At 40.8% G+C, this 24,482-nt stretch overlaps 2 protein-coding genes across 10 annotated transcripts in view; one reads left to right on the top strand and one right to left on the bottom strand.

Annotated features, from left to right (window-relative positions):
* AHSA2P (activator of HSP90 ATPase homolog 2) overlaps positions 1 to 14,322 on the top strand; it is a 31,586-nt gene extending 17,264 nt beyond the window's left edge. Inside the window, exons 3-9 of one of the 2 annotated variants that reach the window (XM_012537053.3) lie at positions 6,435 to 6,520; positions 8,368 to 8,482; positions 9,559 to 9,647; positions 10,322 to 10,432; positions 10,845 to 10,946; positions 11,441 to 11,492; positions 11,630 to 14,322. In XM_012537053.3, the coding sequence (XP_012392507.1) occupies positions 6,435 to 6,520; positions 8,368 to 8,482; positions 9,559 to 9,647; positions 10,322 to 10,432; positions 10,845 to 10,946; positions 11,441 to 11,492; positions 11,630 to 11,793 (719 nt within the window). In that variant the 3' untranslated portion in view covers positions 11,794 to 14,322. Of the gene's footprint in view, positions 1 to 6,434; positions 6,521 to 8,367; positions 8,483 to 9,558; positions 9,648 to 10,315; positions 10,433 to 10,844; positions 10,947 to 11,440; positions 11,493 to 11,629 lie in introns of both variants that reach the window. The other variant, XM_004280653.4, reaches the window with a different exon arrangement.
* The window catches only part of USP34 (ubiquitin specific peptidase 34), a 239,150-nt gene continuing 227,132 nt past the window's right edge, over positions 12,465 to 24,482 (bottom strand). For 6 of the 8 annotated variants that reach the window (XM_004280652.4, XM_033407232.2, XM_033407228.2 and 3 more), the window contains 5 exons: positions 17,684 to 17,763; positions 15,200 to 15,340; positions 14,953 to 15,096; positions 13,887 to 14,046; positions 12,465 to 13,705 (listed from right to left, as the gene is read on the bottom strand). In XM_004280652.4, the coding sequence (XP_004280700.1) occupies positions 13,098 to 13,705; positions 13,887 to 14,046; positions 14,953 to 15,096; positions 15,200 to 15,340; positions 17,684 to 17,763 (1,133 nt within the window). In that variant the 3' untranslated portion in view covers positions 12,465 to 13,097. The remainder of the gene's footprint in view (positions 13,706 to 13,886; positions 14,047 to 14,952; positions 15,097 to 15,199; positions 15,341 to 17,683; positions 17,764 to 24,482) is intronic. The other 2 variants (XM_033407231.2, XM_033407234.2) reach the window with 2 other exon arrangements.

Here is a 24,482-nt window from a genome sequence, read left to right as displayed (position 1 = left end):
GGGCAGGTCCACGTCTGGTGATGTGTTTTGGGGTGTCTGTAGACTTATTATGATTTTGGGCAGCCTCTCTGCTAATGGGTGGGGTTGTGTTCCTGTCTTGCTAGTTGTTTGGCATAGGATGTCCAGCACTGTAGCTTGCTGGTCGTTGAGTGAAGCTGGGTGCTGGCGTTGAGATGGAGATCTCTGGGAGATTTTCGCCGTTTGATATTATGTGCAGCTGGGAGGTCTCTTGTGGACCAGTGTCCTGAAGTTGGCTCTCCCACCTCAGAGGGACAGCACTAACTCCTGGCTCCAGCACCAAGAGCCTTTCATCCACACCGCTCCTTAATTTGGGATGATTCTTTGTCTATTCATGTATTCCACAGATGCACTGTACATCAAGTTGATTGTGGAGCTTTAATCCGCTGCTTCTGAGGCTGCTGGGAGAGATTTCCCTTTCTCTTCTTTGTTCTCACAGCTCCCAGGGGCTCAGCTTTGGATTCGGCCCCGCCTGTGCGTGTAGGTTGCCGGAGGGCGTCTGTTCTTTGCTCAGACAGGACGGGGTTAAAGGAGCCGCTGATTCGGAGGCTCTGGCTCACTCAGGCCGGGGGGGAGGGAGGGGCACGGACCTGCGGCGGCAGAGGCCGGCGTGACGTTGCACCAGCCTGAGGCGCGCCTGTGCGTTCCCCCCGGGGGAGTTGTCCCTGGATCCCGGGACCCTGGCAGTGGCGGGCTGCACAGGCTCCCCGGAAGGGGGGTGTGGATAGTGACCTGTGCTCGCACACAGGCTTCTTGGTGGCGGCAGCAGCGGCCTTAGCGTCTCATGTCTGTCTCTGGGCTCCGCACTTTTAGCCGCGGCTCGCGCCGTCTCTGGAACTCCTTTAAGCAGCGTTCTTAATCCCCTCTCCTCGCGCACCAGGAAATAAAGAGGGAAGAAAAAGTCTCTTGCCTCTTCGGCAGGTCCAGACTTTTCCCCCGGACTCCCTCCCGGCTAGCTGCAGTGCACTAACGCCCTGCAGGCTGTGTTCACGCCGCCAACCCCAGTCCTCTCCCTGCGCTCCGACCGAGGCAGGAGCCTCAGCTCCCAGCGCCGCCTGCCCCGGCGGGTGAGCAGACAAGCCTCTCGGCTGGGGAGTGCCGGTCGGCCCTGATCCTCTGTGCTGGAATCTTTCCGCTTTGCCCTCTGCACCCCTGTTGCTGTGCTCTCCTCCGTGGCTTTGAAGCTCCCCCACTCCGCCACCCGCAGTCTCTGCCCGCGAAGGGGCTTCCTAGTGTGTGGACACTTTTCCTCCTTCACAGCTCCCTCCCGCTGGTGCAGGACCTGTCCCTATCCTTTTGTCTGTGTTTATTTTTTTTCTTTTGCCCTAACCAGGTACGTGGGGGGTTTCTTGCCTTTTGGGAGGTCTGAGGTCTTCTGCCAGCGTTCAGTAGGTGTTCTGTAGGAGTTGTTCCATGTGTAGATGTATTGCTGGTGTATCTGTGGGGAGGAATGTGATCTCCGCGTCTTATTCTTCCGCCATCTTCCCAGAAGTCCGCCATTGGAATTTTAACAGGCATTGCATTGAATCTGTAGATTGCTGGTTATCTCTTTTCTTCTGCTAACTTTGGGCTTAGTTTGTTTTTTTTCTAGTTCCTTGATGTGTAATGTCAGGCTCTTTATATATTTCTTGTTTTTTGTCGTTGTATGAGTTTATAGCTACAAACTTCCCTCTTAGAACTGGTTATGCTGCATCTCATAAGTGTTTGTGTTTACGTTTTTATTTGTGCCAAGATATTTTTAAATTTTCCCTTTGATTTCTTTGAGCCATTGGTTCAGGAGTATTTTTATTTTTTCTTTTTACGGTACGCAGGCCTCTCACTGTTGTGGCCTCTCCCACTGCGGAGCATAGGCTCCGGACGCGCAGGCTCAGTGGCCATGGCTCACAGGCCCAGCCGCTCCGCGGCATGTGGGATCTTCCCAGACTGGGGCACGAACCTGTGTCCCCTGCATCAGCAGGTGGACTCTCAACCACTGCGCCACCAGGGAAGCCCTTTTTTTTTTTGCGGTACACGGGCCTCTCACTGTTGTGGCCTCTCCCGTTGCGGAGCAACAGGCTCCGGACGCGCAGGCTCAGTGGCCATGGCTTACGGGCCCAGCCGCTCCGCGGCATGTGGGATCTTCCCGGACCGGGGCACGAACCCGTGTCCCCTGCATCGGCAGGTGGACTCTCAACCACTGTGCCACCAGGGAAGCCCAGGAGTATTTTAATTTCCATGTATTTGTGAACTTTCCAGCTTTCTTTCTGTTACTGATTTCTAGTTTAATACCATTTGTGGTTGGAAAAGATGCTTACTATAATTTCCATCTTTTTGAATTTGTTGAGACCTGTTTTGTGGCCTAACTTATGATTTATCCTAGAAAATGTTCTGTGGGTGCTTGAGAAAAATGCATTCTGTTGCTCTTTGATGGAATGTTCAGTATATGTTTGTTAGGTCTATTTCATGTATAGTGTTGTTCAGATCTGATATTTCCCTATTGGTTTTCTCTCTGGATGATATATCCATTGTTGAGAGTAGGGCATTAAAGTCCCCAGCTATTGTTGTATTGCTGTTTATTTCTCCTTATAAGTTTTCTAAGTAATTGCTTTATATATTTAGGTGCTGCAGTATTAGGTGCATAAATATTTACAATTATTATATCTTGATGAATTGACACCTTTAGCATTATATAATGACTTTGTTTGTTTTGACCATTTTTAGCTTAAAGTGTTATTTGTCTAATATAAGTATAGCTACTCCTACTTTCTTTTGGTTAATATTTCCTTGAAGTATCTTTTCCATCCCTCTACTCTCAGTTTATGTGTATCCTTAAAGCTAAAATGAGTCTCTTGTAGGCAGCATGTTGTTGGATCTTGTTTTTTTTTTTCATCTAGTCAGGCATTCTGTGCCTTTTGATTGGAGAATTTAATCCATTTATATTTAAAGTAACTATTGATAGGTAAGGACTTACTATTGCCATTTATTAATTCTTTCCTAACTGTTTTGTAGATCCTATCTTCTTTGCTTCCTCTCTTGCCAGCTCTTTAGTCATTTGCTGCTTTTTTGTGCTGGTATGCTTTGACTCCTTTATCATAATCTTTTGTGGTTTTTCCTTTGTGGTTAACCTGAGGTGTATATAAAATATATTTATAACACCCTATTTAAACTGATAACTTAAATTTGATAGCATACAGAAATTTATACTTCTTCCCCCCTCACATTTTAGGTTATTATGTTACAGTTTACATATTTTTACATTGTGTATCCAATAACAAATTCTCATAGTTATGGTTATTTTAAATTCATTTGTTTTTTAACTTTTAATGTAGAGTTGTAAGAGAATTACACACCACCATTGCAATATTAGATCATCTGACTTTGTATATTTACCATTACCAGTGAGTTTTACACATTCATATGTTTTTATGATGCTAACTAGCATCCTTTTATTTCAGCTTGAAGAATGTCCTTTAGCATTTCTTATAAGGCAGGTTTAATGACATTGAGCCCCCTCAGGTTTTGTTTGTTTGGGCAAGTCTCTATCTCTCTTTTACTTCTGAAGGACAGCTTTGCTGGGTATAGTATTCTTGGATGACATATTGTTTCTTTCAGTATTTTGAGTATATCATTCCACTGCTGGCCTGTCAAGTTTCTGTTGAGAAATCCACCTGTAGCCTTATGAAGCTCCCTTGTATGTGAAGAGTTGCTTTTCTCTTGCTGCTTTCAAAATTCTTTTTGTTTTTGATTTTTGACAATTTAACTGTAATGTGTCTTGGTGCAGCCTTTTTTGAGTTCAACCTATTTGGAGGTCCTTTGGGCCTTATGAATCTGGATGTCCATTTCTCTTCTCAGGTTTGGGAAGTTTTCAACCATTATTGTTTTAAATAGACTTTCTGTCCCTTTCTCTTCTCCTTCTGGGACTTCCATAATGCATGTGTTATTTCATTTGATGGTATCACATGAGATCCATATTGTTTCTTCACTCTTTTTCATTACTTTTTCTTTTTTGTTTCTCTGACTGGACAATTTCAAATAACCCATCTTCTAGTTTACTAACTGTTTACTTCTACTAGGTCAGGTTAGCTGTTGAAGCTCTCTATTGAATTCTTCAGTATAGTCATTGTATTCTTTAGCTCCAGGAATTTTGCTGGCTTTGTTTTTTTTTAATGATTTCTGTTTCTTTTTTGAACTTATTTTGTTCATGCATTATTTTCCTAATTTCATTTAGTTGTCTGTGTGTTCTTATAGTTCACTACCTTCTTTGAGAGGTTTATTCTGAATTCCTGGTCATACAGTTCATACATCTCCATTTCTTTGCGTCAGTTGTTAGAGCTTTATTTGATTCTTTTGGTGGTGTCATGTTTACCTGTTTTTTCTTGAGCCTTGATTCCTTGCACTGGTATGTGTGTGTATAAGTAAGTGGTCTCTTCTTCCATGTTTTACAGGTTTGCTTTGGCAGGGAAAAACCTTCACCATTCAACTTGGGTTATTGGATGTGTCAACTAGTAGTGTCCATGGGCAGGCAGGGCTTGCTGTCAGGCTCTCCAGTTGAGTGTGCTCTGAGGTCAGGATAGGGGATTCCCAGTAGCTGGGCTTTGTGGTTGGGTGAGTCGACTGGGCTCCATGTTTAAGCAGGGCTGCTGAGTGGGCTCCCTGACTAGGCAGGGTTGCTGGCTGTGCTCCATGGTTACATGGGGCCATTAGCTGGGCTCTGCAGTTACCCTTGGTTCCAGTCTGTGGAACACTGGCTGTGTTCCCTGGCAGGGTGGCGCCACTGGTTGGACTCTGATTGGGCAGGGCTATGGACTGGGCTCTGCCATTGCTGCAGGTTGAGGGGGGTCTCAGGCTATGCTCCCCGACCAGCTGGTGCTGCTGGCTGGACTCTGTGTTCAGGCAGGGCTGCAGGCAGGGTTTCATGGTAGGACCTTGCCTCAGGCTGTGTTCTGTGACCAGGTGGGGGACACAGATTGTGCCTTGAATTCGGGCAGGTCTGCAGGCCTGGCTTCAGCATCCGTAGGGTGCTGAGTGTGCTCGGCTGTTGAACAAGGTTGCAGGCTGTGCTCTCTGGTCAGGAGGGGCTTCCAGCTGTATCCCGCAGGTGGGGAGGCTAGAGACTGTTCTCTGCGGGGTGGGGGCTCTGCTGGGCTCTTCGTCTGGACAAGGCCACAAGCTGTGTTAAGCAATTGGGCAGGGCTGTAGGCTGGGTTCCGAGGCTGCTTCGGGTCACTGTTCAGGCCCCTTGGTTACACAGGGCCAGAGGCTATGCTCAACAGTTGGGCAGGGCTGCTGGCTTGGCTCCCTGCCCAAGTGGGGCTGTTTGGATGGGCTCCAAGGCTGCCCACGTTCTCTGGTTGGGCTTCCTGGATGGGAAGCTACACTCAGCAGTTGAGTGGAGCTATGAATTTGTAGGGTGGTAGAATGGGCTCCACAGCTGGCTTTGGCCTGTTGCCTGGGGACCCAGATCAGGCAGAATTTGCCAGCTGAGTTCTGCTCATGCACTGCTGCAAACAGGAGCATGGCCCATCCAGATCTGAGCACTGGTTGCTGAAAGCCCTGCCCCCCTTCTCCATCCCTATCTGATTCCCAGTGGTCTCCATGAGTCGAGACCCCAGTGGCCCTCCCAGGAAGCATCCAACAGTGCCGGGGACCTGCATGTCCACCTTCTGCCCTCTTTTCCTACTGGAAAAACTGCAGTGGGGCCCTCTCAGTGTGGTTCTGTGTTGGCCTGGCGGAGGGGCAGTTTGGTCAGAGTGTTAAACCACTCCTCATACCCTTCTAATGCAGTCCTTTTCTGCCTCTGGTCCAGGAGAGTGTTCAGCCTCACCTCTGGGTTTTGGGATTTTCACAGTGGTGTCTTGTCCATGGATAGCAGCTAGTTGGTCTTTTTTGTGAGGGGGACTGAAGTCGGGAATAACCTGTCACCATCTTGATGTCGTCATTGAAGTCAACACTCTGGTCTTGAAAGAAACCAGCTGCATAGAGTCCACACAAACTTCCCCAGGCCACACCTGCCTCCCCTCACTCTTTCTGTGATCAGAACTCATTGTCCCTTTTTGCCTTCCTGTCCCTCCTGTTGTGACTCCTCTTCAAGACAGCCCTTTATCCTGCTTTGACTTGGTAAAGAATATTGGGGGATGAAAGAAGAAACATTGGTTAACAGAGCCGTTTACTCCAGCCCCGTGCTTCCCTGTGGCCCCTGGTCGTGTGTGCACTTTACTTGCCAGGTTCTTACCCCTGCCTTCGTAGGGTGCTTACCTGTGATGTAGGCCAGGGGAGCAGGGTTGGTTTGGGCGCGTGTGTGGTGGGGAAGGCTTGGCCTGCCTCGTCCCCACGGTGGCGGTGCCCTGTGAGGAGGGTGGGCCGTTCAGTTAGGCAGGGCAGGTGTACGTAAACTGGCTGTTACTTTGTAATTGAGGAACGTATTTTGCTCATTTTAGGTATAATTAAAGAATCTGGTGCGAAGCACAAGGGGTTGATTGAAATACCCAACCTGTCTGAAGAAAATGAAGTAGATGACACTGAGGTGAGGTATCTGATGGAGTTTCTTTTTTTTTTTTTAAATCAAGTTTCTGTTAGACATGTTGGGCATTTGAAAAACTGTTAATCGGACTGTGTGGTGCTTGTGTGGTAGTTTTGGTGAGCAGTGAGGGCTCGTTTGCCGAGGAGGATAGCTGTACCTGGGCGCAGCGTGGGGTGGGAGAGTGGTGCAGGAGGAAGAGCACACTGGGGAGGCCCTAGACCCCTGTGGACCAGGAGTCGGGCCCAGGCAGGTGACTGCACCGTCCGTGGCCTCCTCATCTGTGACACTGGGTTAATTCACCTTTCAGATACACATGACAGTGTACATACTGGAAAGTGCTCAGGTATTTTGCACAGCTTGGTGAATGTGATTTTGCTGCTTCTCCTCTGCATCGTTGCTCTTTCCCTTCAATAGTGAAAATTCTCAGCTTTTTGCTGTGATCTCCCTTGGTTATACCACGTGTTTTAGTAAATTAGTGTGTGTTGCTTTTGACTGGCTCTTCCGGTTGTCTTGGGAGATAGAGCCTGTGTAACTCCCATGCTTGGTTTACAGTTAGTGCCCTCTTTCAGCCAAAAGCTTGGTTTTGGGGCGAGACCATTTGTACAGCAGCTGTATTTGCCAAATGAAGATAGTTTGATACAGGGTCTTTTTTGATCTGTGAACGTATTCAGTGTGAAGGCCTTCAAGATATAAAAACTAAGTTACGCTGAGCCACTACGAGTTGCCTTTCTTAAAGGTTATAAAAGGCTGTAAAAGTGGGGCTGTCTCGGACATACCTTCAGCTGTGTGGTTGTTGCCCTCGGGCTGTGATTTCACTTTGCTGTATTCAGATCCATCAGCTGAGAAGTGTTTCAGCAGCATATTAAACTGGTCTTTTAGATTTAGCCTGTGGTACAACAGTATTACAGAACAAACTCTTCAGGTTAGAACTGGGGCCTGGGAGCAGGCCCAACTCAACCGAATCACAGGGACGCTAGATATTTCAAACCAACACCTCTTCCTTCTGAGACTACTACAGAGGCATCCCCAGAGCAGCATTTTGACGCTTCCCTCTCCCTGTCTCCCCCTCTCTCCTCCTGTCCATTCCTTCCATCCTTCCCTCTTTTCTTTCCTCTCCCTCCTCCTCTCCCTTTCCCAACTCTCCTCCCTGACAAAAAAATGTAGCCCAAGACCAGGGTATTGGGAACTTGGTTTTCCTAATTACACTGGCTTTGGGGTTCTAGATGAGCGCTGTTCAACAGAAATATAATGCAAGCCACATAAGGAACTTAAAATTTTCTAGCAGCCATGTTAAAAAATTTAAAAGAAACAGATGAAATTAGTTTTAATATTTTTTATTTTACCCAAAATGTAAAAATATCATTTTAACATGTAATTAGTATCAAAGTTATTAATGAGGTTATTTTACATTCTTTTTTGGTACTAAGTCTTCAAAGTCTGGTGTATATTATTTTACACTTACAGCACATCTCACATCATACCAGCCGCATTGCAAGTGCTCAGTAGCCACATGTGGCTAAGCGGCTACCATACTAGACAGCGCATTTCTAGACCCTGTGAAAGCCATGGACTACATCATCGATATAATATATATATACATAAAACGTACGCAAATTGGGCGGTTTACATTCTACGAAGTCCGTTCAAGATTTGGCCACCAACCAGGTCAATGGACCCTTGATTAAAAATCCCTTACATCTTCTCAAACTATATGAAGAAAACCTGTCACGTCTCTTACATCCACTTCTTTCCCTTTCCTCACCATCACAGTTCCCTCATCCATATGTCCCAGTATTATAAGATTATGTCAAACCAGATTTTTCTTAGGTTTGTATTTTTCTGATTTGTAGGTGAACGTGAGTAAAAAGAAAGGAGATGGGAATATACTGAAGGATCTTATGAAAACTGCAGGCACCGCCAAGGTCAGGGAAGCCCTTGGAGATTACCTGAAGGCACTTAAGACGGGTAAAGAAGGCATCCCTTGTGAACTAGAGGGTCCCTTTTCCATTTACCCAGATAATGCTCTGCACTGTGGTCTGGATTCCCAGGTTAGGCTGATTTCCAAAGCTCTAAAAACAATTCTGTATGCTGCAGGATAAATTGTAGTCTGGAGGTTGAGAGCTAGTTATGAGTTAGACCATAATTAGTGATTATCAGTATTTTACACAGCGTGAACTATTTTGCCTACAGAATTGTTGAGTTTTCTGGAATGATAATTATTTTATCAGTTGTTTTTATAATTATTTGTTTAATGTCTGCCTTCTCTGCTAGACTGTAAGCTCCATGAAGCATGGAAGGAGCCTGTCTTGTTCACTGCTATATCTCCAGCATCTAGCACAATGCCTGGCATGTAGTAGGTGCTTAATTTTTGTTGAATGAGTGAATGAAAGTGACTGCAGGTATTACAGGTGTAGTTGAGACTTATTTAATCCTTTCACTGTGTGATATTGAGGTTATTGTCTTCTTCCCTAAATTAGAGAAGTTACCTGCCAGGTAAAATAGCCAGCAGGGCATGTATGTCTGCACCTCATCCTTGGACTCTGCTGAGTATCTAGGCATTGACATAGATGGGTTTGGGGTTTACACTTTTCCTACGAGATCACACACGCTGCTGGCCCACAGGCTTGAATACTGTGAGGCCAAGCTTTGTGAAGTGATGGTGAAGCAATAAGCCAAGTGTCTGGCTTTGACAGTAAGTGAAGGCCATAAAGCTATTAGTAGTTAGGTGTATAAAATGGAGCTTTTTGGAAAACAACCTTTGGAAATTATGCTATTTTATCAAGAACTAGATAAAAGTGAGGCATTTGATAAAAAGAAAAGGATAAAAGGCATTTGTTGCCATGGAACTCAGGTTAATGATTAGTTTTATATGTAAAAAATACAGAATGGTCTTGAAATTCTCAAAACACTATAGGAATTCTTTTTACAAATATCAGTTCCTTTATATTCTTATATCTTATTTTCAGTTTTCTGCCTTAGTATTTGTGCTGAAAAGTAAAAAGTTCTTTATTAAAACCATTTCTCATACGTTTTCTTTGTAGAATTTACAATGGGAATGATTTTACCAACCAAAGCTATGGCAACCCAGGAATTGACTGTTAAAAGGAAACTGAGTGAGACTACCTTGCAGGTATGATCTCTGGTGGCAGACATGTAGGGAGGGGGAGAAAGGAAGTGCTTAATGAGAGGGCTTCAAAGCTCTAAACAGCCTTGTGATGATGGAGAACTATGAAGGATATTGAGATGGGCCAGTTAATCCACCCTTGCATCCCTTGTCATTTTGGGGGAAATGATGAAATGAGACTTTCATCCTTGATGGAAGGGATCCTTTTTGTGGGATAAATATTGAATTTAGTTCAAGACTGTTGTAAAGGCAGTGTTGTTTCGGTAGGCAACAATAACAGCAGGTGACTTTGAGGTCACATACCACGATGGAAGAAACTTCTCTCCAGACATTTGGAGGATTGGGAGGTTTTAGATCCTGTTCTTGGAATCTGGTGATGGGGAATTGACACCCTTTGGCCTTAAGTGCTGGTTGGTATCTTTATGCTCCCTGGGTCATATTTACATATCCAAGTAGGATTTGGGCTGTGAAGCCATAGCCTGGGAGTGGAACAGAGCTAAGGAGCACTGAACTGTTTCCAAAATAAAGACTAGGTAGGATTGGTGGTGCTAAAAAGGCTTTTAGTGGAAGGGATAGTGTTGGGGACATTTTGGTGTTTTACTAAGACTGGAAGACTGAATTTTTTGAATCTCTTGTCATGCTAATAATTATGCTTTGGAATATTTTCTTTTGAGATTCAGGCCTCCTCTCCAGTGGAGCTGGGCGTAAGGATTCCTACTGTGGCACTGCACATGACGGAACTGTTTGACACAGCTATTGAGCAGCTGTACAGAATCTTCACTGTGAAAGATGTAAGTCACATCTCAAGCCAGGATCTGAAATGCTGACATTGGGAGAAAATACACCTACACCACTAAGAACTGAAGCTGGTTCATGGTTTCCTGCATGGCCGTGTTTTTCTGATTGAAGAGATCTAGAAATCTTTAGGATAGCTTGAGGCAGGGAAGTTATCCTAAAGATTTGAGGGGGGTAAATGATGGGCATTTGGGGGGAATTTATCAGCATTGAGGGGTTTGGAGCAATTTACTGAGCTTTCTTCCTCTGAAAGACAGGGAGAGAAAGAGAATGCTATAATTAAAAGCTATGTATTCACAATTAAACAAACACAAACCACAGTAGCTTATATTAGTACTTTACATTTAGGTTAAAAACATGGTAGCATATGCCGGAATAACATGTCTGTTGTATGTTTTGCTTGGTTAGTTGGTGCAAAAATTTTCCAAATCTCCTGCTGTATTAGAAGCTGAAAAGGGAAGGAAATTCCAAATGTTTGATGGGAACATCACTGGTGAATATGTAGAATTGGTAAGTAATCTTATAGGTTAAAGGAAAGTTAAGCTGGGACTGACTTCTGTTAATATTGCTTTATTCATGCCTTTTTTAAATGTGCTTTGGTTTTTATCTGAGTTCACAGAAACTTGACCACTTTATAAAGTTGGTTACAGGGAAAATAAATGTTATATATACTAAAAGCTGAAGCTTTAGTTTCACAGTAATTGTGCAATGTTTATGATTTTAGAAGACACAAGTATAATTTCTCCCAACTCTTGGTCTAGAAGTTTCAGGTTTCTGCCACTAGGGTGTGTGTTGCCAAATGTCAGTTGCCTTGCCATTGACATCAGCTCTGCATTGGTTGTCACGCTTCTGTCCTTGATGTTACTGCCGTTACATTTTGGCACTAGGGACAATGAATTCTCAATGGTGCTGGCATATAAACTGGAAGATGGGAGTGTACGTTGTTCACTGATTACTTCTTGTACATAGGGGCTTTTTCAGTGGAATTTCCCCTTTGTTTTCAGTTAACAAATAAAAAGATCGTCATGAAATGGAGATGTAGGAACTGGCCAGAAGGTATGTTATTAGCACCTTTTGTTTTAAGTCCAAAAACACTCGGTTTCCCCCCCCACTATGAAAATCAAATAGTGGTACTGTATGGATAAATTTTTCTTTTCATAATGCAGTAATAAGCTTTCCTTTTTTTCTTCCAGAACACTATGCAATAGTTGCACTGAATTTTGTGCCTACTCTAGGGCAGACGGAATTACAATTGGACTGTAAAGGAGTTCCTGTCTGTGAAGAAGAGAACATGAAATTCTGTTGGCAGAAGCAGCATTTTGAAGAAATACAAGGTTTACTGCAGCTGATCACCTAAATGGTTGAGTTAGAAGATTTTATAAGGGCATTACATTTTGTAAGCAGAAAAAGTGTAACGTTTACCTCTTCCCTCTGTCATTCCTTTAAAAAAAGAAAACAAATACTCTTAATTTATATTGAATGAAATCCATGAACTTACATTTGAAAGCATTGTTTGAATCTTTATATGACTAGACTCTGCACTGAGTTAAAAGCAAGCAATGTGAAATTAGGTATTTTACCTCCCATAGATGCTCCTCTGGGAATAGATTGAGTCCCTGAGTACAGATAGTTGAAGTGTCCCAAGCTAAAGCTCGTCCTAGCAAGCTTGCTGTTTTAGCTGTAATTTTAGTTCAGGAAGACAAAAAATAAATGGCATGTTAATACTATTCCTTTATTTTACTTAAGGGTTTTTAAGGTGTGTAGCTCTTAGGTAGTGAAACAGTGGCATGTTGCATTTAGAAGCATGCTGAAGTGAGGGCGAGTTGGCTGTATTGTTATGCTTCTCCCTGCAGCAGTTACGCACTTCAGGGTGGTGAGGATTGAAAAGTCTATGGAAAAAGGTACTTTTTGGACTGCCACTATGCTTCTAATGAAATAGAATATAATGGATAAGTAAGTATGTTCCCCCATTCAGTTTTCTCATTACTTTCATCTGAGAAGACTTGAAGCAAGGTATGTAAACAAATAAAAAAGTCATCACAATCAGTTTAATTAAGTGCACAGAATAGCAATCAGTCATGTCAATAAAAATAAAACAATTATTTTTACATCAAGTGTGCTTTATTTCCTCCACAGGTATTCTGTTAAATAAAGCACCATTTATATACTGCCAGGCCACAGCTAAAGAGGATTCTTTACAGAATCAAATTTCTTGTGGTTGTTCCGTATACAAGTAAACTTAATTTTGATAATAAGAACCACAGCGATCGGAGGCAATCTGCCTCTCTTATAAGGTACAAAACTGGCACAGAGGACACCATATTATACACAGTAAAAATGCTGTTAAGTTTAAATTACATTGTACAGGGCCAGGGAACCCTGTTCCTCCCAGACAGCCATATTAAATGAAAGCCACTACAGTGAACTCTTAATTACATAAAACATATTCATTATCTGATTGCCCTTTAGAAAGTATACTGAAGATGCAAATTGTTTCATCTGAAGTTCTGCCTGACCAAGAATTAAGCCTATAAATCTATCTTGCCATTCAAGCAGAGAGCACTGGACGAACTGAAGCACAAAAACAGAAATAAGCAAAACTTATACAAACAGCATTGGGGGTGAGGGGTGACCTTAAAAGTAGACATGCTACATCTAATGTCAAGAAGCAGCTTGGTTTCCTTTGCCAGATATCCTCGTGACCACATGGATTGTAGATTCAATGGTCCTACACAGGGTATCTAAAATGTCGTGCTGCTGCATGTGACTAAAGAGTCCTCTGGAATGGCCACAACTGAGTGATAAAGCAGCCTCAGGGTCCTGGGAGGGCAAAGCTTGACTGTCACAGCTTCTCAAGTCAGCTAAGTCAGACAGAACTGCAGAGAGAGAAGTCGAAGGGAACTCGGACTCTTCCTCAGCAAGGTTAGAATCCTTGGAACAGTGGAGGTCTTTGAATTCTTTACAGTCTTCAAATCTAACGTTGGTGGACTGTTCTTCTGCATGCTGTGACCTGATATTTGACGTGTCTTCTGAAAATGAAGATGGAACTTCCATTCGGTATTCTTTAACAGAACTATTTTCAGGGGAAGGAAGATCTTGCTCAGTTCCTGGGTCGATAATTGAGGAGTCTCTTGTCTCATTGTCTGAAGTGCTAGTTGGGGTCAGGACCTCCCTGGTGTCTGTTTTCACGTCACTGATGCAGCTGTCTACAGTGTGCTCCTCGTCACTGCTAACGCGCCTTCTTTTAACAGGAGTTGCCCCTTCATCATCTGTGAAAAGGAACATCAAAACAAATTCTCTGAAAGGAGTCATTAAGATCATACTGGGGGTGGTTGTGGAAATTCTGGTTTTTAGCATTTATATTCAGGAGGCTTACACAGCTATTGTAAAGTCAATATTCTTCCCTTCTCCCACCCTAAAGTCAATATTTTATTAGCCCATAAAGCTAACCTTTAGTTTTTCTTTCTTTGGCTTCTTGCTCTTGGAGTGAGTTTCTCTGCTGCAGACAAGTCCTGCATTTGCTTAAAAGCTCTTGCAGAGTAGGAATTAGAGCTGGGTTTAATTGTTTGGGAGTGTGTACCGACAGGAGCAAAGCAAGTGCCCGCAAGTCCTACAGAAATCCAGATAGGAACACTTCAAATTCCAAAGCCAGCATTACAACCGTTAACAGTTTAAATGCACATGTTTACTTTTCCGGGAATCCATCCTGGTTCCTCTGGTATTGTTAGAAGAATGTTAAAACTAGAAAGCCAGTGTTATGATACTATTTATATTTCATTGGTTCTAGGTGACTAATACCATTATTTTATGCACCACACCACTAATTAAGTCTGACTGAAGACCGAAATAGTGTTTTCTGAAAATGGAAAGGCGGGGGGGGGGGGGGATTACACAGGAATTTAAAAAGCAAACCCTGAATGATCCATGAGAAATTTAGGCCTCATTAATCTAGGAGTCAGTTTTACTTGGTTTCTGGTGGATGTCATAAGGTCTTCCTCACTTAGCTCTGTAATCCGTTCTGGCATCTAAGCATTTTGTTACTTGGGAGGCTGCTGCTGGACGTGTGCAAGCACATGTTTCCAGGGTGTTTCATAATTCCATGACATGGCTTTCGTGGGAGTCTATAGAAGGCAACCGATTCCCTAGTTTTAACTGGCTTTACATTCAGATTACTAATCTGACTTTCAGTTACTTATGAGTCGCAGGCACTAACAGAAACATCACAGGTAACATTTCAAAAAATGTGAGAAAGTAGAGATAAAGGGAATGTCTCCCCTTAGTGGTCACTGCCCTTAGCATTTAATGATATTAGCTCATGTCTTCTAAGGTAACAGAAAGTGTGTGCTACATACATAAAAGGCAGAGTGAGCACATTTTTATTTGGTTAGTTTTTTTCATCATATGTGACTTCCAGAGTTTGAATAATAAAGTTATGTATACAGTAAAATCATACGAAGGCCAAATTTAGAGTTGATTTAAGGAAAGTTCTGAAGCACATGACTTCCATAGTTCTTACCCCATTTAAAGCAGCACTTGCTTTGGAAATTTCAACTCTGTTGGTGAAATCAGACTGCAGGTTCTGATACTGATTTATCAAGTTTGTAATAAGGGTGCTGATCAAATTGGCACAGTTTGCTTCAGAAAACACCTGACCTTGAACCTGAAAAAGATGATTAAGAAAAATCTCCAAAAGACCAACACAATGAAAGCACAATCACTAACTAACTGGAAGTAACATGCTGAGTTTCCAACTTGTGACATACCTTTAGAAGAAAGTGTGTCATGAATGTGTAGACAATGTTGTTGTTCAGGAAAGTTCTTTCATCCATTAGGATACATTTTATATATTCTGCAAAAACTGGATCTTCACACAAAAGCTTGATGCAGTTTTTTGACATAGCCGACTGAAGTGGGGAAAAGAAGCACTGATTGGTTGAGCACTGAAATAACTGCAAATCTTAAATACACTGCTCGTGATATACGTCCAAAGTCATTTAACATCCTACCGGAAAAGCCACATTTTTTTTTTTTTTTTTTGGCTGCAGCTTGCGGGATCTTTAGTTCCCCGACCTGGGCCCTCAGCAAGTACAGAGTCCTAACAACGGATCACCAGGGAATTCCCAGAAAAGCCACTTTTACTTCATTCTACTAAATTTTCAGTCACAGCAACTGTCCTCCCAATAAATTAAAATATTACTAACTTGGACTTAAATGGGTGACACAGAAGAGACCTGTAAAAAGTCTGAATGGCAAAACTGAACAAATACGTTTTTAAAAGAAATGCAGCTTTATTATCTAGCATTAAGAGTTAATAAGGACTGGACAAGTAAGACTAACAAATAGGATGATGTTTTCGAGGAAAATTAATAGATAACCAAATGACCCATAGAGAAAAGACAAATTTTAAGAATTAGATTTACTCCCTAAAATGAGTTAAAACTTTCACTTATATAATCTCATTAACAATAGTAATTTGGTAAATACCCTTCCGCCCCATAAATATCACAAAGGTAAACGGCACACCTCTTTTCCTAATAATCTCAAACAGAAATAGTGGGTCCCAAAATATGGAAATTGTACTAAAATTTGGTTTTCCTGTTTTCAAATGGTCATGGCTCTTAAACACAAGTAGTATGTCTTTGAGTAAATATATTCCCTAGATTATTTATATATGTGTTTTAATAATCATTTATATGGAAGAAAAATGGACTGTTTAAAAAAATAGGACAAAGTTTAGATAATATGTACATCTATATACTTATATATTTTATTAGAGTAAGCACTGTGGTAAGTAAACTGCTCAAGGTCACCCAAGAAATTAGGAGTCAAGTAGGACCAGCACCCAGGTCTTCAGATCCTTGTGTCAGGAAAACCTGCCTTATTCTACTGGTTGTAGTGTCTGCCTGCTGCCTATATTTCTTGCACAGCACAGATGCTTCTATAGGGCTGGTAGGGGCATTGGAAGCCTTAGATGGTTTGACTTTAAGGGAAGTTTTGGGGGTGATGAATTCTGTGGGGAAAAAAGTCAAGAGAGTAGTAGTACAGTGCAGAAGCAGATAAAGCAATAGGGAAGCAATAGGCAGTGGCATAGTACAGAAACCAAAAAAAGCAACTACCTAAATCAAGAAGAATGAAAAGAGAGCAGCAAGTGGCCAAGGGGTGGGGGTGGGGGTGGAGCAAGAGATTTGTTGCAAATTACTGAATAAACCACTCAGCTCAAAAGTCAACCAGCAAGTTGTTTTCTGAATGTTTACTAAGTACTAAACCATTTTAAGTATACTAGCCTATCAAAGATTCCTAGTATAGAAAACAAAATGCAATTTCTATAGGAATAGAGATGACTCAGAGGAGTTCATGGTTTGGGACAAGGAGGCAGAGAAACAACTACAGTATCATGTGACACACATCCATTAGGAGAATATCCAGAGCACAACTGCCTGGGCAGGAGACTGGACCAGACTCAAAAGTATTCCAGATGCTAAATGTGGGTAAAGGTTTGCCAAAGGAATTAATCAACTCATCTTCTGGGAATGGGCAGATGCACTCAGGCAAGAGACCAATAGTTTTTTTCAGGGCCTGAAGAGAGTGGGGATTCCTTATCCCTGATCCAAGGAATAAGCCAAACCTTAGGATCAATCTCATTTCTTCCCCTCTCCCCACCATTCTCCCTCCACAATTTAACAAGCATTATTTAGGTGCCCACTTTAAGGGGTTGGCTCTTGGACTTAAGGTAGGAAGGTTACAGTGTTTTCTGTTCTCAGTGAGATTGCTGATAAGAAAATAAGTGCATCAGACTTAAAAAACTGCTCTGAGGTAACAGGTAAGCGAGAGGTAAAGGAGAGAATGCTGAAATGGTTTCTGCTAGAGCTTTTGGAATGGTGGAGGGGAGAAGAAATAGATGGGGGAGGTGAAGGAGCGCAAGAAGTGGCTTATGCCTTCTTGCCCTAATATCTCCCTGTTTCAGACTTTTACCACAACTGTTTATATTGGCCTTTAAACGAGAAACTTTACTATAAACAGCTTGTCTGAAATACCCTTTGTGATACAAATATTACAGACATAAAAAACTTCAAAGGGCAACTCGATGCCAATTGCTTAACAGTTATTTCCATTAATAGTATTTTACCTACCAAGATTCGAAAACATCCCCAATTTCCAGCCAGTTTTCAACCCAGTGTTCCTAAAGTTACCGACCATGTGGTCGGATGAGATGAAAGACCAGGTCATCTAAAACTCATTTTCTTTACCTGAGTCTGGCATAGCTCAGTCCAAAGTTTGGGGAACAGTGCAAGATGAAGTGGCAAGCCTTCATAGGCAACTAGGACACCTAATATTTGAAAAGAAATCAGAATAGGTTATAATTATAAATTACACTACTGAGATATTAAACTCTGCAGGTATAATATTATAGCTATTTCCAGTCATAACTGCATATTTTCTATGTTTTAGAAATACATAAAATACTTAAAGGGGAAGAATTCATCTCAATGTTTTAACCAGTGAAATATTTTAGAGTGCAGTACACTTTGACTTTATTTATATCCCATACCTCATTCCCAGAAGGACCTGCAAACAACTTAAACCAATTCTGCTTTTTGAGAATTAGAACTTTATCTGGGACAATGTAATAAAAGTTACTACAAGTGGCTCCAAAGTTTTCTTGGATTAAGGTACCACTCTGCATATTTAGATCATATTACATGGAATACCTAGACTACAGTGGAGGGGCAGGGTGCACGTTCAAACAGAGGATGTGAAGAATTAGAAACATATCATTCTTTCCTCTTTTATCTCATTTCTCCAAAGATAAAGCGAATTACCTTTATAGTAGATTTAAGTAAATTCTGCTCTAACAGCTTCTAGCCTTGTCCCCAGGATCTTTCGGGTGGATCATACTTAGCTGTTATATGTCAGCATCCTATTTGGAACGTCTAAGGTTTCAACCTTTCCTCTTCTTGACTATTACAGATGTCAAGTATGTCCTTAAGAAATTTGTTCCCCTACCCTCTGCCCTTCTAGCTCTCTCAAAGCACAGAAGTTGTAATGCCACAGTCAGTTGTAAGTACATTTTCCATCCTCCAACACTCCCACCCCCCAGGGAAAGTATAATCATGGAGGAGAAATATAATACAAGTTATCCTCTTCCAGTTAAGAAAAAAATTAGGAGTAACACCTGAAGTTGGCAAACCTTTATGGTAAATGGCCAAATAGTAATTACAGGTTTCCCCCGATTATGAAACCTTTCATAAGCTGAAACAGCATAAAGTGAAAAAGCAATTACCTTTTTCCATTAAAGCGAAAATCCTCTTTGGATTTCTTTTGGTTAGCAAAAAGAGGTACTAATGTAGGTATGTCATAAAAGTGCAGTGGCATAAAGCAAACTTTTCAAAATTGGCAGGTACCTGTATTTTAGACTTTGCTGGCTGTTTAAGTCTGTTGCAATTACTCCACAGACAACACCAAATGAATGGGTGTGGCTGTCTTTCAATAAAACATTCTTTAAGAAAACTGAAAGCTGAATCTCATGTAATTTTCATGTATATCACAAAATAGAATGTAGTTTTTAAAAAAAACATTTAAAATTATAAAAACTCTTCTTAACTTGCAGGTAGCTCATTGGTTGTACAAAAACAGGCAGCATGCAGGCTATCGTTTGCCTCTATATTAGACCATGGGTTTGGGAAAATCTTAGGGAAATCAGATCAGTCATCCAATTTTGTCATCGAAGGATACCTAGACTCTCTTTTACGGGAAAGCTTATTTTTCTTTATTTTCCTGTCAAGATTAATTCCTTTGTAAAGACCCAAGGAAAGTAATACCCTAATCTGGTTTGGATTGGAGGCATTTACCCATCATAAGATCACAATACACATAAGCAAACAAGGGCATGTCATCAACACTGTTGGCTACAGGGAAGAAAGTCCCTATGTTCCCATGTCTCTGCATAATTACCCATAAAAGTAGAGCAGGGGTTGGCAATATGGCCCACGGCCCACTGCAAAAATAGTCTGCCAACCCCTGAACTAGGGGCTGCTCTGACATAAACCCTCTCATGTGAAAGAAAGCAGGCTTCATACTACAATTTAAGATCCTCTAGACTTTATCCACCACCACCCCCGACATTATCCTCAAAGTAAAACAGTCTTTATTCCTATTTTCCACAACTACTAAAAAGCTAGCACTACCACAACAAACAAACAAAACACGGAGGCCTTCTATGATCTCAGACTGTTTTCAGGTAATACTCTGATTCAAATATATTTTACAAGTGAAGAACAAAATAAACATACTAACATCTATTGTGCTAGGTACGTCAGATAATCACATTTAATTTTCTCATCAAATTTGGAAGGCATTATGTTTTCCTCATTTAGCCCGCGTTTCTGGATGAGGAAATTAGGCTCAGAGAGATCACATAATCTGCTGTTTCATCCCAAAAGCCAGTGAATGATACAGTTGTATCTACCCCAGATTTATCTGATTCTAAAGCCCATAATCTTTTCAATAATCAGTGTTTCCCCAAACTTTAGTCATTTCATGTATCATTTTCATGACTGTTTTCATATCTGTCCATCACCTGTACTGTTTACTTGATACTGTTCTTTAGATTGACTCAGAGAGGCTAATACTACATTAGCCTTGTCTTCGGCAATATAACATCCAGGAAAATCATGCATTTGGTGTACGAGTTATTTATTTTTGTAATAAGTAAGATCTATTCACACTTATTAACATGAAAATTATTTTCCCTGGGCCATCTTTTACACTACACTCCGGAAAACACTGTGCCACCCATGGTGAGCTAAAGACCCCTCTTTCACAGTCCTACCTTTTCCCTATCTGAGCAGCACCTCCTTTAGAAGGAAGGCCATCCCTTCAGAGTAGAAGTTTCAGTTTCTTTCCAGCATTTTCACAAAGCACTGAGGATAAGGAGTATGTTGGCTCTGTTGACTTAAGGTAGAGGCCAATGCCATTCCTTTCCACACACACTCCTCCAATACCTTCTGGGGTGTCACTGGGTGCGAAGCACAGGGAGATGCAATCACCAGCATTCGCAGGCACAATTCCACACCTTACCTCGGTAAACAGGATGGGCAGGCCTAAAACATCCTGGCTCCTATATCACTTATCTTTCTTCATCCTGTGACTTCAGGCATCCTTAACAATAGGGTCCTTACCCCACCCTGTTCCCACCCATGGAGGAACTAATAAGCAATAATGAAAAGCTGTTCCAAACATATTGTTTCCTCAACAGAAGCACCTTATACTGTAGAAGCGGCTGAGTGTGTTTTTAAAAGAAAAATCTTTTAAAAACTGTTTTTGTAGGTAAAATGGTAATTCAGATGATTGCTGTGAGGATGAAATATTTCGTATGTATATTTACTAGTTAGGGTTTCTCCTATCTGAATTGTGTTATGATTCTTTGTCCAGCTTTCTATAGGAGTATTTATCCCATCCAAGCATTATCCATGGGAAGTGAGAGCTTCAGCCTTAGAATATCATATCTGATTCTTCTAATTCCCCTATTTCTGACTTCATACCCACTGAGCAACCTATTATTGTTTATTCAGCTTCCCATGTAGGTTACTGGAAAAAAATCTGCTGGCCCTACCACGTAACATACAGATCCCTGTGCCAATTCTTTGTAAATTAACAAACTGGTAACCAACCCCTAAATTATATGTATGTCTATTAAATGTAATTACCATGTATAACCTAGGATAAATGGATTTGCCCTTGGTGGATGGGTAAAAGCTGGTTTCCTATCTGTACTGAATGATTGGCACTTGTTTGAAGCATATTCATCCTAAGAAGCCTTTTAAGGGAAACAGCTAACCAGTTGTTTCTCCAATCAGTACCACCTTGATATCACAAAAAGCTGAAACATGAACAAGAGCTGTGCTTTTTATAATATGAATTTTTAATCTGTTTACTTCTATCAACTATATTAATTTTTTAATTATAGAGATTTTGAAGATTATGGATTTTCTAGGTACATCATGTTACTTGCAAAAAATCTTAAAAAAAATCTTTCACTTACTAATGCATTAAGAAAACTTTCAAAAACTAATGTCAAAAAATAAAAAAAAACCCAAAAAACAAAAGAAAAACTAATGTCAAACAGTAAAGGTGATATTCTTGTTTTGTCCCTAAAAATGAAAATTAAATGAAATCTAGGGATTTGTTATTGAGTTTAATTTTACTTGGACATCTCGTTAATCTGCACGTGAACTATGGTACCTAAAAAATTTGGTACGATTAGGGTTTGCAGTACCAATTTTCTGTTTTGAAAAAAATTTTTTTCCTCAAATATAAAACCAATGCATGAACATTACAAATAATTTAAATCTTCTAGATATTTAACCTAGAAAATAAAAGCATTCCATAATTTTATCCTTATACAGTTAAGATTATAATCCTCCATTTTTTTTTTACATGTACTGATTTTTTCCCCCTTGTTTATAAGAATGTGGTCATATTCTGTATGTTTTCCAATTTGCTTTTTTCATGTGAAACAAGGTCAATTCCTATCTTTTTATTTTAAAGACTATATAATACAAATGATAGACATTTCAGTTGTTTCCAGTTTTACCCAATACAAACCAATTGAAAATAAACATCCTATGTATGTTATTGTACACTTTTATGAGTAGATTTAGGGTGGATTCCTAGATCTGGTACTGCTGGGGCAAAGGGCACGAACAATCTAAACTGCCTCTCCAAATTGACCCCATTATAAGATCTCCTCTTTCCCCAAACTGTGTAAGTATGCATATCATCTAAACTTCATCTCATAGTTGGGGGTGGGGGGGAAAAAAAGAGAAATAATTGTTGTTTGCTTTCTTTATTAGTAAGGATTGGCAACTTCTCATATGGTTACCAAACATTTTTTTTGTGTGTGTGTGTGTGCTTGTGTGTATACTGCCTTCTTCGTGTCCTTTGCTTTTTTTAATGTTCTTTACCATCTTGCTGAATCCTAAAAACTCTCTGTACATTGGCACTACTAGCCATTTATCTGTTAAGAATGCAAATGTTTTCCCCATTAGCTGTTTGTATTTTAATTCAATTTATGGCATTTTCAACATGTAGTACTTCCAATTTTTATGTAGTCAAAAATTTCAATTTATTTTATTGTTTCTGGGTTTCGTGTCCTGCTTAACACAGTCCATCAAATCTCAAGGTGGTATCCATATGATCCTATGTTTTTTCTTTAATACTTATAGGATTTTATTTTTCACAATTAAATATTTAATCCTCCTAGGATGTATTTTGGTCTAAGGAGCAAAGAAGATATTACTCTTGCCTTTCCTTTCCCAGACAGCTAGCCAATTGTCTCAATATTACCCATTTTCCACTACTCTGATATGTCACCTTTGTTTTCTATCAAATCCTTGTGTATCCTTATGTTTGTTCTGGGGCTGTTTTTCCACTGTTCTACTTATGTGCTTCCATATCTGCATCGTGTAGTTTTAATCATTAGATTTATAGTCATTCCCTGGGTATTCATGGGGGATTGGTTTCCAGGAGCCCCTGATGCTGAATATCCTTATATAGAATGGTAATACAATGACTGTAGTGGAAATTTCAATCCACAGTTGGTCCTCCGAGAATATGGAGGACATTTACATAAGAAAGGGAGAAAATAAACCAATACTTGCTGTTTTTATGCAAAAAAATGAATAAAATTGATGGTGGGCATGTCTGTGAGTGAAACGGTGATGTATACACCTTTTTGATATTGCTTTGAATTGTGAACTATGTATTAAATATCAAAAGATTTTTTTAAAATTTACTGTTATCTTTAGTAAGTATTCTGGAAATCAATAGTGCCAGTAATCTGGCACTATTCTTCTTTTGCAGAATTTTTCTGGCTAAAAATTGGCTCTTTTTAAATATCAAAATACTGCGGTCTCAGACACACTAGTATTTCACATGGCAGTCAGCAGCTTTGTTCACATTCCCTGAATTCTCTTCCCACTTTTTCTCTGTCTCCCCTAACCCTATGCCTGACTGTCCTCACTTCAAGAGCACTTCAACGCTCCCTTTGTTTACTATTTAGGACCTGCAACTCTATCCCCTGTAATTCTAATCTACAATTATTGTGTAATTCCTTTTTATCCCCCTAACGAATCTTAAAATCTACTCAGTTACCCATGTAAGAATTACCATAAAGACTTCATCAAATCTGGAATGACTTGCAATCCAATACAGGTCTTGAGACACTTCTACCTACAGTCATGATATTCTGGCCCTTGGACCACCTAGCCTTAAGACTCAAATGATTAAGGACATAACCAGTTTAAGCTTACCGTTCCCTCTCTTGTTGCCAAATATAATTTCTTGAAGAAACTATACAAATTAAAACTCCCTATCAACTCTCTGCTTCCCATCACAGTCGTTAATGTGGGCTTTGCTTTCTCAAGCTCTTTCCTAGTGGCCTCTCCTTGTAAACAGTCATTTCAGCTAGAAGAGGGAGTTACTTTCAAACACTGGGACATAATTCTTCCATTTGTAAGAAGCATAAGCACTGCTTTTAGGTCTCTGTTTTACTTCATATCTAAAACAATGTCCAATTTTCTACATTAACTAAGATATAACCATGAAAAAATTTTTTTCCTGCTCAATTTTTTAAGGTTTTGGTTTATATCTAGAGCTGTCCTACGCAATACAGTAGCCATCAGCCACATCTGGCTATTTAAAATTAATTTGGTTAAAATAAAAAATTCACTTCCTTAATCACATTTCAAGCTCTCAACACTCACATGTGGTCAGTGGCTATCACACTGTGGATGGTGATGCAGCTGGAGAATATTTCCATCCTGGTAGAAAGTTCTAAAGAATAGTGCTTATGTAGAGAACCAAACACCACGAGCCAGGACAACTGTGCTTCCTGAGTATAAGTGATGAGAGCATAAAATATTATGGAAGTTGATTCAGCTAATATGGATGGCTAAGTGTGTTTCCTTTCTTTCCCTCTTCCTTCTCCTCCCCATGTTTAATTTCCCCAAAACTAGGTATTTGTGTTGATGAGGAAGACAGTCCCAC

Source organism: Orcinus orca, chromosome 13 (genome assembly GCF_937001465.1).
Source record: "Orcinus orca chromosome 13, mOrcOrc1.1, whole genome shotgun sequence".
In the NCBI taxonomy this organism is placed as follows: Eukaryota; Metazoa; Chordata; class Mammalia; order Artiodactyla; family Delphinidae; genus Orcinus; species Orcinus orca.
The sequence above is the reverse complement of the archived record's forward strand: the minus strand, read 5'-3'. Positions and strand labels throughout refer to the sequence as shown.